At 33.1% G+C, this 13,440-nt stretch overlaps 1 protein-coding gene across 2 annotated transcripts in view; it reads left to right on the top strand.

Moving 5' to 3' along the window:
* Window positions 1–13,440, top strand: part of ETV1 (ETS variant transcription factor 1) — a 92,623-nt gene that overhangs the window by 55,272 nt on the left and 23,911 nt on the right. For both annotated transcript variants that reach the window (XM_053714108.1, XM_053714109.1), the window contains one exon: window positions 13,328–13,396. In XM_053714108.1, coding sequence (XP_053570083.1) covers window positions 13,328–13,396 — 69 coding nt within the window. The remainder of the gene's footprint in view (window positions 1–13,327; window positions 13,397–13,440) is intronic.

Raw genomic sequence — 13,440 nt, 5'->3', positions numbered from 1 at the left:
ATTTGTTAAACATCTATAAAAAAAACAACTAAATTTACCAGCCAGTCTCTGGAAAATTATATAAGGACTTTTATTTTTTCTTCTTTCAATCTTTCATTTTGCTTTAAATAGAATACGTAAAAAATTGCTAGCTTTAAATTAGCCTAAAATTCAAATAGCATTCAAATATTGTTAACATATTCTGTGCAGTGACACAGTGGTTATTAATTTATTTTGCAGGGAAGCAAAGTTAGCACAAGATTTATGTGAGAAGACCAGATTTTAAGTTTGTTTTGATACTTTCATCCTAAAGTGTTAGCAAAATATTTTAGGAAACAAAGAATGAATGATTTAATGGTACATTTACAGCTTGGTAGATCTTAGTCTATTTAAGTAGGCAAAGATCAGAATATAATCAAAAAGAAAAAAATGAGTAGATAGTAGTATATTACATTTATGCAAATACTTACAATTTTATAGTCATAAAACAGTTGCTCAGTTCCAGCAAACAATGGGAATTCTGCATTTTACTCCCAAACATTTTAAAGGGACCTAAAAGACTAAAAATACAATTCTTAAATGTATTAGACCATATTATTATAGCATTGTTGCTTGAATAGAACTATTTGTTTAACCCTAAAACATATTGTTAAAGTTAGATATGAAGCTGCAAGGCACTACCACTGCAGAGATTAACATGGCTGGTGATTGGTGCCTACACCCATATGCTGTTCCTAATTGGCTTACTGGCCATGTTTAGAAGATTTAACAGCTTTGTGGGAGTTAAATGCAGAGTTTATTGCCAGCAATAGGGCGACATTAAAATGCTGTAAATTAGGGCTTTTTGTTGTTGCTTATATGTCCCTTTGAATTTGCAGAGGGGATAGTGGTATAGATTTGTAAGAATAATGCAAAATCAGTTTTATTTCTTTCTGAGCAGATAAAGACACCAATTAATTTGGAATCGGCCTCTAGACAAAAACTCATGCAATTTTAATGCGTGGGCATTAGAGTGTGTTTTTGTTTTTCTTGGCCGCAGTTTCACTATGTTTAAGATGATGGAATAACACTGTCCAAAAATACAGTCATCAACTGTGGTTTGGAAGTTTTTTCTTGTGATCTTGCCATCTGTTCTCCAAAATTATACTTTATACATAGTCGAACTATGGGCAATGTAAATACTCTTCATCCCACTGAAATGCCTTTTTTTTACATTTATTTATTCTGTACTTTGACATAGTTCAGTTGCTTCGATTACATTATCTGCTGAGAGTGAGAAAATAAAGACGCTGGACATAGCAGCAGCAGTTGCTGCTAGCTAAATAATTAACCTTAACCATACAGGCTAACCCTAGCCCTTAGCTTCAGTAATGTTCCAGATATAGAATTTATTGGTCACAATATTCCACTGCTGCCCTAACAATGGCAGAAATAATACTAGTGATGTTTTGGTTATAAGATCTTTGTCAATTGCTCCAAATACTGAATATAAAAAAAAACTTTAAAGGGCCACTGTAAGTAAATATTTTCTATGCCTGTTACTAACTAACTACCCCAAATACGCTTTTTATCAATAGCATTTCATTAACATATCTCTACCGTATATCAGAAATCTTGTCTGCAAATTTAATTGTTTTCCACACCCACTCTGCGGGTATCCTTTGCTCTGTACCAATCCGTTTACAATACCTAGGTTTCAAAATGGCGCCTTAAACACAATTTCATTGGTTTAAGTATTTTGAACATGCAGTGCTGAAAATAGTGGGCAGGATAACGTGACCTCATCGGCAAATAAAAGATATAACTTTTAGAACGTTATGAAACTTTGTTTTGGAGAAAATGTAGGTCAGCAGGTTTTAATTAATGTTTATTAACTTTAATATGTTAGTTGTTTGGCTTAAAAATTATAATGGAAAGTAATCCTTTAAGGTGCACAGGTATAAAAATGTGTGTCCCAGAGCACCTTCTGTTGTTCTTAAAATTTTCAAAATGCATGCACAGGAATCTACAAAATAACCATATGTTCAGATTTAGAGTGAGAATAATTTAGTACATTGAATATGTATATGATCATAGAGATGGATTATTGAATATCCTGTGAGCTTGTGCACATGCTCAGTAGGATCGTGTTCCCCAGAAAGTGTGAATATAAAAAGATTGTGCAAAATGTTACAATGAAAGTAAATTGGAAAGTGTCTTAAAACTGCATGTTCTATCTGAATCATAAACGTTTATTTTGACTTGAGTCTCCCTTTAAATTATACTGGCAAATTTTTACACTTTGTTCACTATTGGTTTCACTTTAATTATCCACGCTCTTGTTAAGTGCACCCGTACATATTATACACTGTTTTTACACAGAAACAGGCCTTTCTTGTGATACCCAATATGGATACATAAAATAACAATAAATGGGAATTTAATACTTAAAGGGACAGTAAACCTTCAAGCTATGAGCAGAATTATATAACATTCGCTTAGTGCCAAGTTTATAGAACAAAAGATGGCAGTGATATTATATTTCAAAATGCAATTTTACTGACCGTTGCTCCTGACTCTACTGAGCGGGTCTTAATTTGCATAAGTGCATCGCGGGCATGCTGTCTAGTTACAATCACATCATTAAACCGATTGTAGCTCGCTCCCACTCTGGTCTGGTAGCAAGAGCAAGCCACATTCAGTTTAATGGCGAGATCGAGCCGGCTATGAATAGACAGCGTGCCCGCGATGCGCTTATGCAAATTAAGACCCGCTCAGTAGAGTCAGGAGCGACAGTCGGTAATATTGCATTTTTGAAATATAATATCTCTGCAATCTTTTAGTTCGTAGGTTTACTGTCCCTTTAAAAAAGGAGCTTTCTTTATAACTATTTCTAGAAAACTATTGCAGCTAAAGAAAAATAACCTCCCAATTAATTCCTTATATTATCCTGATTACCTAATTCAAAACTGCTACACAAAAGTATATGTTTGTAGAATTTAGATACCAGGTACTTATCTAAAGGTATTTTGACACATTATGTTTAAGCGTTTTATCGCCAAAGGCAGAAAATAAAATTTAGGGGTAAAAAAAAAATACAAACAAAACACTTTATTAAAATAATCACAGTGATGGCTGTTACAATGATTGTATACTCACTCAGTACTGTCATTTTTTTTGACAGTTACTGCACTGTTGCCGGGTGCCTCACATGCAAGCATTTCACATTGCGAGAAACGCTGATCTCAGTATGTCTCTCATGTAATGGAGGAACCCCTGATCTTTGCATTAACAGGTATGCGATCACAGGGACACCTTATCCCTATGATCCCTACCCTGGGGTGGCCTCCATACTGCTATTTTTGCACTGCCTCACTTGTGAGGCATTCATAAATAGCAAGGTCTTGCCACTGTCTTACAGAGCACATGACATCAGTGCCATACAGGGCTAAATGACACATGCCGTACCCTGTATGGCGCATGTGGTGAAGAGTTAAAAAACATTAAGACATGGCTTATACGTTGTTGTATAGCAACATCACAGAAATGCCTTGTAATTAAAAATTGTTTACTGTCCCTTTAAAGCAAATTCTGGAGCATGGACGTGTCTTGGGTACTATGTGTATCACATTTTTATAAACATTATTGCAAGACATTTATTCATTCCTGAGCCTTCCAGAAAAGTAGCTACATTTTAACCAAGGATACTAAGAGAAAGAAGTAAAAACATTTTTTAATGTATGCTCCATCTGAAACATGATTGTTTCTGATCTTCTATTTCCCTTTAACAAAAGCATTTGGCACAACATAGCCTAAATAAATCACTAAAACTTAATACCAGTCTTATCCCCGCCCAAAAATAAAAATGGTCCCTTCAGTGAGGTTAAGAAAGACATTTTGAAGAATCCAAATCCTGCACAAAGAATTGCCAAGTCATTGTGTTTTTGTGGCTCCATGCAACTTTCTTTCGGTCCTATTTGCTATTAGAATTTGAACAGCAAATTGTGTTAGCTTAGAGTAGTTTTTAAAACAAATACATAAACATCATGATCAGTTGATGATAAGACCAGTTACGGTAAGTGCTACTGTCTAGTTATTTGATTTGAGAATTGAGACTACCGTCTGGATTTGCTCCCTGTGCATTAACAAAGGTCAAACCAACACAAGATACATTTAAAATATGTAATGGATGTTTGAATATAGCCTTAAACCAATCACATCAGCTTTACCTATGAATGATTGATCCCCTGGGCCTGTGTCTTGTAAGCAACCCACTTACATGAATGGACTTTTGTGTAGCCTGAAATTTCATTCATAAAATTCAACATGAGAAAAAAATGCACAGTTCGATAATAAGAGAGCTGGAAGGTTTTATGTTCCATCAGCTGCTCTGTTTGCTAGATAACTTGAAGCAATGATTAATGTGCATTGACTGTGCCAGTATGTTATATGACTCTGTATTATGGCCTCCATGTGCTCCTGATATATAGTGAATGAGAGGGCTACATTCTAAACACAGAAAGATAAACAAGAACCGGTTAGTCTGAATTCCATTTAAATATGTCATTGTAATCATGAGTCTGTTTATGCAGCTTACATGCATAATCATAGTAAGATGATAAAGTATGGTTTAACCAGGCAGTTTATACACTTGGAGAATAACAGCGACATCATTGTTTATTGCTAATGATGCAAGATAAACTATGTAGCAAATGTGATATCTTTATTGATAAATGTTTTAGTTTAGAACTTGACCAATTTCTATAAAACTATGATGCAAACAAGAACATTTACAATCTAACTACAGATTTATATTAGGAGCCAGGCAAGAGGTTTAGCCATAGTTTATGTTCAAAGGAGCATTCTATGTAACACCAATTTTAAAATGTTTAAAGTGCCGAATGCTGGATGTGGCTGAAATTTGACATTTAATTTGATTTTTTTAAATTACTAAAACCCTAAAAATTTGAAAGAATTATTTGTATTTTTGTTGTTAAGGTGTGAAAAAAATGTATATTCTTCCTGATGACTATAGCTTTTGTGATTACATTGTCTAAAAACCTTCAATGTATCTATCTTCATATTTTTTAGGGAGATAAGCTCAGAGTAGTGTAATGTTATTTGTATTTTTTTTAAATAGAGCACTATGTTTGCAGATATAAACATCAGTCTTAAGTATATATATATATATATATATATATATATATATATATATATATATATATATATATATATATATATATATATCATTTTTTTTGTATTTCTAATTTGAGATGTATATGCATAGGGCCTAATCATACAGGAGATACAAAATGACCCTATTGATTTCCCACAAAATAGACTCATGGCATGTTAATTCTTGTTAGACATTTTATTTTAAAATAGGTTTTTAGAATTAGAAGTGCAAACTGGATATTTTTGTTTTAACTTTTTGAATATAGAAATGATACGTTTACACATATTTCAAGAGTATGCTTTTATATGTGATGCTGTTATAAAATGGAAAACTTGCAGAAAAAAAAAATGGTCTAAAATAGCAGAGGGGATAGAGCACCAATTTAAATTTGCTTTATATGGATAAACAAACGTGCAACAAAAATACTTTATAATTTCTTTGTGAAAATTCACCAATTTTAAACACACTCTAGGAGGTAGTAATTGTCAGTCTAAGTAACTACAAGTGCTTGGCTGCAAAATAGGAAAATAAAATGTAAAAAATGAACTTCTGTGCCAGAGTTTGTTTTACACAAACACAAAAAAACCTGAAATTCCTTGAAATTTGAACTGTAATCTCCCACTCTCTTAGAAAATGTCTGACCCGCACATTGGAAGAGGCACAGGATTTACATTTTAAAGTTCCTCAACCTGTCAAAGCAACAGTGTACTGTATTTTTTCTCCCCTTTAAAGGGACATTATACACTCATTTTTTCTTTGCATAAATGTTTTGTAGATGATCTATTTATATAGCCCATAAAGGTTTTTTTTTAAAATAAATTTATAGTTTTGCTTATTTTTAAATAACATTGCTCTGATTTTCAGACTCCTAACCAAGCCCCAAAGTTTTATGAGAATACTGACGTATACCTACTCCAGCTTGCTCCTGTTTGTGTAAAAGGTCTTTTCATATGAAAAAGAAGGGGGAGGGTGGGAGTGTCTTATTTGTCACTTGCAGTGGGTTTTCCAGCTACCTTTTCAACAGAGCCAAACTGACAGCTTCTAAGTAAGTTTTTAAACAGTTTTATACTGGATTTTTATATCAGTATCTGTGCATCTTATTCTTTATAGTAGTGTCTATTACATGCAGTTATATGAAAATGAGTGTATACTGTCCCTTTAATGTGTTCCCAATGATTCATTGTACCCATTGGAGTGTATTAAATTGTTTACGAATATATCCCTTACATTTATTTTGTCATTTGAAAAGGCAGATTTGCCAATTGTAACCGCACCTATACTAAAAATGTCAGTACTTAAATACTGGAAAAGGAACACCTATGTAAACCATAATGTCTACATGAAATCATAGTCTCTGTGACTGTGACAGAAAGTTACTAAAATGTTCATTTACCATTGTTCTATCTAATTATTGGTTGTTGCGTAAACAGGGAGAAATAAGATAAGGAGGGCTTTGTGTAAATAATTAGATAAGATGATGTCTGCTTTCCTTACAAGCTCAGTCCATTTTATTGTGCTGTGGGTTTAATGATTAAAAACAGCTATTTCATAAACAGAATTAAACCTAAATAAACAATTTCCCATACATGTAAATTCTACAGCTAGTATAACAAGTAATTGGAAACACATTAACTGAAATCCAATTTTGCATTACACTGTCCCATTAAATGGCAAAATACGTATATTCATGGCATAGTTTGGATAATGGTATTGGAGCTTTCTAAACATTAATAGCCAAGTGTTAAAATTCTAGAAGCCGTGGCTCCCATGATTTGCCCTTCAATAAATACTTTGCATTCTGTTCTCCCTGAGGGGCTGATTTTATAAAATTTGCAAGTCTAGATGTGGTTTTCCAAAGCTCGCAGGGGCAGCCTTCATGGAATTCTATTAAAAAAAACGTGCTGTCCCTGCGAGTGTCGAGATATCTCCCATACAACTAATCAGAGCACTCTTTTACGTAAAGGTTCACATTGGAGGGTGAAGAATTGAAAATGAAACAGACGTGTTTTAAAAGTTGATTATTACGGGTACTACAAATCAAATTACGGTTGTGTTTTCAGTGCACTGTACCTTGAATTCACTGTATTTTTTATGCATAGGTTTTCCTCTCAGAATAATTACTGTTTTGAGTATTTTAGTGAAAACTCTCCACTTTTTAATTAGCTAGAAAAAGCAGTGAGGTCTGTAGTGCAAAATAGTTTATAGAGCCCATTTTACAAAAAAACAATCATGGTTAGTACTTTGTATTTTTAAGTACAAATGTCTTGCTTTTTTCCACATCCAGTGTACTTAAATTATGATTTACACTGTGCATAATTAATACAATTTATGCCGGTGTAATTTACCGACTAATGTTACGTTTTTTTTTTTATAAAATTCCATTTTTAGTGAAAAATTTGTTAGGATTTTTGATGCACCTTAGCAATACAATTTTTCCCTGCATATTTTTGTGGGAATGGTTAAATTACTCATTTTGTATTTTTAAATTACGATTTTTTTTCGGTTTGTAATGTATGCATCTCCTATACGAAAATGCAGTATATGCCCCTTAGTTAGACACCCTAACTTCAGGGTAAAAAGTGGTTTTATATAATTCCATCAGGGAAATAGGACTGGCGAGAATTCTTATAGAATCTCACCTGCCCAGAGACCTTTTTATTAAACTAAAATATAGAGTTCATGAAAATTCCTAGTGCTTTCCCCATTCATGATTTTGTTTTGTATTATGTTCCTATGCTTTTTGCGTTTTAGTTTTTATTATAACGGGTGCTAACCATGTGTAAATTTGACACCCAACTGCTATTTTTCTGACAAGACAAATAATTTAATGTCTAATTCTATTTAGCCTTATGTTTAGTTAATGGCAAATACATATTGAAAACTGGACCCTTATGGTGATTGGAGAATTAGTTTAAAAGACATGGATTGATGTCACTTCCGGTTATGTGGGAATTTATGGTAATTACTATACATTTTTTTCCAACTGTGGTAATCCCAACCACGTGACAGTCTGTGCAGTTTAATTAAAGCCCATACAATTTTTTTTATCAGATATTTAAATAAAACAATCTTTCAGGATATTAAAGAACGTCTACACATTGCATTAAAGAGATCAATTCAAACAGATTTAGGTCACTTTACGTGCATGAGCTCAATGTTGTCTATATGAAACATGTGAACTAATGCCCTCTAGTGGTCAAAATATATTCCGATTAGAGGCAGTCTTCAAGTTCTAAGAAATTAGCATATGAACCTCCTAGGTTTAGCTTTCAACTAAGAATACCAAGAGAACAAAGCAAAATTGGTGATAAAAGTAAATTAGGAAGTTGTTTAAAATTGCATGCCCTATTTAAATCATGAAAGGTTTTTTTGGACGTGACTGTCCCTTTAATGTTGACTTTCCTATTCCTTTAAGTGAATGGGAAATTGTTCATACATGTTAAAGAACGTCTACACATTGCATTAAAGAGATCAATTCAAACAGATTTAGTGTGATATTTTTCATGGAGAAAAAAAATATTCTAATGTCCATTTATATATTCAGTATATTTTCCGCAGCACACAGATATAACGATTTGGGAAACTGGCAAAAATATGTCTCTGCAATCACACATTTTAGATTAAAATAAATCTATTAGGGGAAATATGGTCAGAGGCTTCAGTCTGTAAAGGAATTTCTTGTGAGCTTTTATTTGGACATTTGATGAAACTCTATGGTATTATGCATTAATACAGTGTCTTCTGGTTATATAAAAATATGACTCCTTTTCAAATGAAAGTGAAAATTTGTTTTAAAAAGGCAATAGTCTTTTTTGTTAAAGGGACACTGTACTATAAGATTTGTTTCCCATTTAAGTGTTCCAAATGACTTGTTATAACTAATGCACAGTATTTAAGGGACAGGAAACCCCAACATTTTCTTTCATGGTTACAATATGGTTTAAAACCACTTTCCACTACTTCTATTATCAAATTTGCTTAATTCTCTTGTTATCCTTTGCTGAGTGAACATTGGCAGCTAGCTGAATACACCTAGTTAGCCAATCACAAGGCACCACCAATCAACAGCTAGATCTCTCTAGTGTAGGATATGTGCATATTCTTTTTCAACAAGGAATACAAAGAGAACGAAGCACATTGGAAAATAGAAGTGAATTTAAAAGCGTCTTAAAATGACATGCTCTATCTGAATCATGCAAGCTTAAAGGGACAGTCAACACCAGAATTTTTGTTGTTTAAAAAGAAAGATAATCCCTTTATTGCCCATTCCCCAGTTTTGCATATCCAACACAGTTATAATAATACATACACGTTTTTCCTCTGTAATTATCTTGTATCTAAGCCTCTGCTGACTGCCCCCTTATTTCAGTTTGTTTGACAGAAGTGCAGTTTAGCCAATCAGTGCTCACTCCTAGGTCACTTTACGTGCATGAGCTCAATGTTGTCTATATGAAACATGTGAACTAATGCCCTCTAGTGGTCAAAATATATTCCGATTAGAGGCAGTCTTCAAGTTCTAAGAAATTAGCATATGAACCTCCTAGGTTTAGCTTTCAACTAAGAATACCAAGAGAACAAAGCAAAATTGGTGATAAAAGTAAATTAGGAAGTTGTTTAAAATTGCATGCCCTATTTAAATCATGAAAGGTTTTTTTTGGACGTGACTGTCCCTTTAATGTTGACTTTCCTATTCCTTTAAGTGAATGGGAAATTGTTCATACATGTTTGTTTTTGTGTTTTAAATAACTGGTTTTCTCATTTAAATCTTCACCTGTTCTTCTGGAGGTTATGCCCATAAAAAATGGTCTGAGCCTACAGGGAAAGCTAATGTTATCTATGTATAAACATTGCTAAGTATTCAAAATGTTGTTTATTAGGCATGGGCTTAGTTAGCGGCTGCTCGTGGGTTTCGTCTATTTCCGGTGCTGGAATTATGCTTGTAAAAGATCACCACACTAAAATCTGTATTTGCACCGAAAATAGCCAAAGTCCATGAGTGACCGCTTACTTACGCATTCAGCAGCTAACAAAGTGTCTGAATACCCATATCTACTATTTATAGCTTGACACAGCCATCTATATTGCATTCAAAAATCAGTGTCCCTCCTACATCCCACTGAATGATTAATTAGTGCTATTGTCTCCTGTTTTTAAATAGCTTTTTTACAGAGAATATGTTTATTTCGATTTTCAATTTAGTTGTCGGTCTCTACAGGCAAAACCAGCTATTTCAAATGCTAAAATAAAGGTAAATGATCTGTTTGCAGACAATTTGATACACTCCAAAACACATTAAAGTGGAGAACATTTTAGAGTATTTTTGGGTCTAGTTTTAAAAGCAATCAGACAGTTAGTTATTCTGTGGCTGCAGATGCATACAATTGTTATATAATTATTTTCCCCAAGTGCATTTATTTGGTTTTATTGTTTACAAGCTGTTGAGTAAAGAGAGGGTGATGAAGCTATTTCACTGTAATAATCATTTTACATTTGATTTGAAAGTGGAGCAAAGATAGCATTTCACAATTACATTTATTTTGCTTTACTCTGGTCTTAATCTTGAGGAAAGATACAATTAGTCTGCAACGTCTACTAATTGTTTGCTTTGAAGTAACCCTGTTTAACCAGTGCAAATAGTTCTGTGTTTTGCATCAACATTTAGTACAGTTTGAAACTGTAAATGCTAAATTTCATTGATGTGGGTTGTTATTAGATAAGGTAGAAATGGAAGCAGCAGGCAATTTAATTAGCTGCAATTTTTTCTGGGCAAGTCATTACTTTGATGAACTTCAGAGCAATGTTTATGGCTCCTAATTAACCATGTTAGTCATTTGATTGAATAATCACTTTGGAAATGTTTCTGCAATTTGATTAGGGCCTGATCCACTCTGATAGTCATAAATTAACGGTTAGACCTTTTTGAGCATCAGAGAGACACATAACTTACAGTAAGATTTACAGAATTCTACTATTGTCATAGAGATATTGGTTGGTTGTGCAGATGCAGAGTCTGGGATTCTCAACAATAGTGTTTAAAAATGTTTATGTTTTTGTGTTGAAAATACATTTTGGAGTTCTTTCTATTAGATATAATGAGGGGAAACATATAAATTTTAAAGGGACAGTTAATGCATTTTTTTTATTGTTTTAAAAGATAGATAATGCCTTTATTACCCATTCTTTAGTTTTGTACAGAAAACATGGTTATATTAATACTTTTTACCTCTGTGATTACCTTGTTTTCTAAGCATCTTCTGACGTCCCCCTGATCACATGACTTTAACTATTGCCTTGCATTCAAGCCAGTTTGTGATGTGGTATTAGAATCCACGTGCATCAGTACAATGTTATGTATATGGCTCACATGAACTAGTTTCCCCTGATGTGAAAAGCAAATGCACAAGCATGTGATCATGGGGCTGTCTTTAGGGACTTAGAAACAGATAGAAATGTAGAGGTTTGTTGGTTATGCAAAGCTGGGGAATGGGTAGTAAGGGCATTATCTATCTTTTTAAACAATAACAATTTTTGTGTTTACTCTCCCTTTAAGTTCCCCTTTCTTTTCATATTCTTGTTTTGTCCTATGACTTATAATTTTAATAATTCAGATAACAATTATTTAAAGATAAAGCGTGTGTGTGTGTGTATATGTATATATATACACATATATATATATATATATGTGTGTGTGTATGTGTATATATATATATATATATATATATATACCCCAATAACACATGTTCCAGCACTCCAACTTTGGTAGTTAGTTCAGGACCTGGGTGCAATCCTCTATAGTAATGTAGAAAAGAACTCAGAAAGGGAGGGCACTCTCAGGATTTGTGTGAATTGCATATCGGCAAATAGAAATTTGTTTATTATTCATAGTAACAACATAGTTAGGTCGTAGGTCGACGTTTCGGCTTACATAGAAGCCTTCATCAAGACAAGCAAAAAACTCACATCGGCATACAGAGCTGTGTTCAACACACCGGGGAAAACAGATGTTTAGTCTGTTTTCCCCGGTGTGTTATACACGGCTCTGTATGCCGATGTGTGTGTGTGTGTGTGTGTGTATATATATATATATATATATATATATATATATATATATATATATATATATATATATATATATATATATATATATATATATATATATAATACACATACATATACACACACTTTAACAAGTATTTAAACTTTTGTTAGCAAAATTTGTTTTTCACGTTTGCATATAAAGATTTGATCATTGGGCCCTAACTCTGCTAGATATCTGTTCTTAATTGGCTTTAACAACAACAACTTTCCAATTTACTTCTATTATTTAATTTACTTCATTCTATTGTTATCCTTTGCTCAAAGGTTTATCTAGGTAAGCTCTGGAGCAGCAAAGAACCAAGGTCTAGCTGCTGATTGGTGGGTGCATATATATGCCGATTGCCATTGGCTCACCCATGTGTTCAGTTAGAAACAAGTAGTGCATTGCTCCTCCTTCAACAAATTATACCAAGAGAATGAAGCAAATTTGATAATAGTAGTAAACTGGAAAGTTGTTTAAAATTGTATGTTCTACCTAAACCATGGAAGAAATATTTTGGGTTTCATATCCCTTTAAGAAGCAGCAGCTTGCAAATGTATGTTATATTTCAATATATAAGTGTATAACTAACATTTAAAGTAATACAATTACAGTATCTTAAAGCTGAAAAGCAATGACTGCAAATCATTTTATATTCCTTTCTTTTTCATGTTGCAACCCTAGCAAAAAAAATAATAAAAATGAATTGATAATATTTTAGAACTGTTATTGTGAGATGAATAGCCTTTAAAATAAATGAAGCAAATGTGAATCACAGTTGGTTAAAAAAAAAAAAAAAAAATATTGTAAGTGCTATTTAAAGTAAAGTGTGATTGCCAAAGGAGTTGACCTTTAGCAAGGTTGATTATGCTGAAAGTTTGAGTTCAAGTGACTGCGTTAGATAAAATCAATGTTCTTCATATCCTAGTTTCATTTTGCAGTACCATGTGCGTGTGTCTCTGAAAATGCTAACAATGTGTTGACAGGTTCCCTTTTGCTGCAACTTATGTCCCTTTCTGTTATACTTCTGTCTGCTGCCTGTCTCATTGATAACCTGAACACTTTCAATTCCAGACACCCTCTTGATTAGTATTGTCTTCTTTTTTTTACTTTAGAAGTGCCTAGCTGCCATTCTATTTATATGAGGCAAGAAGCTTTCCTGGCGCACCCTAATGGAACTGAAGGTACTTTTTATATTTATAAAATATTTGTCCAATATACCTGCATC

The sequence above is a fragment of the Bombina bombina genome, chromosome 5 (genome assembly GCF_027579735.1).
Source record: "Bombina bombina isolate aBomBom1 chromosome 5, aBomBom1.pri, whole genome shotgun sequence".
NCBI lineage: Eukaryota > Metazoa > Chordata > Amphibia > Anura > Bombinatoridae > Bombina > Bombina bombina.
This window is presented reverse-complemented; position numbering and strand designations above follow the sequence as displayed.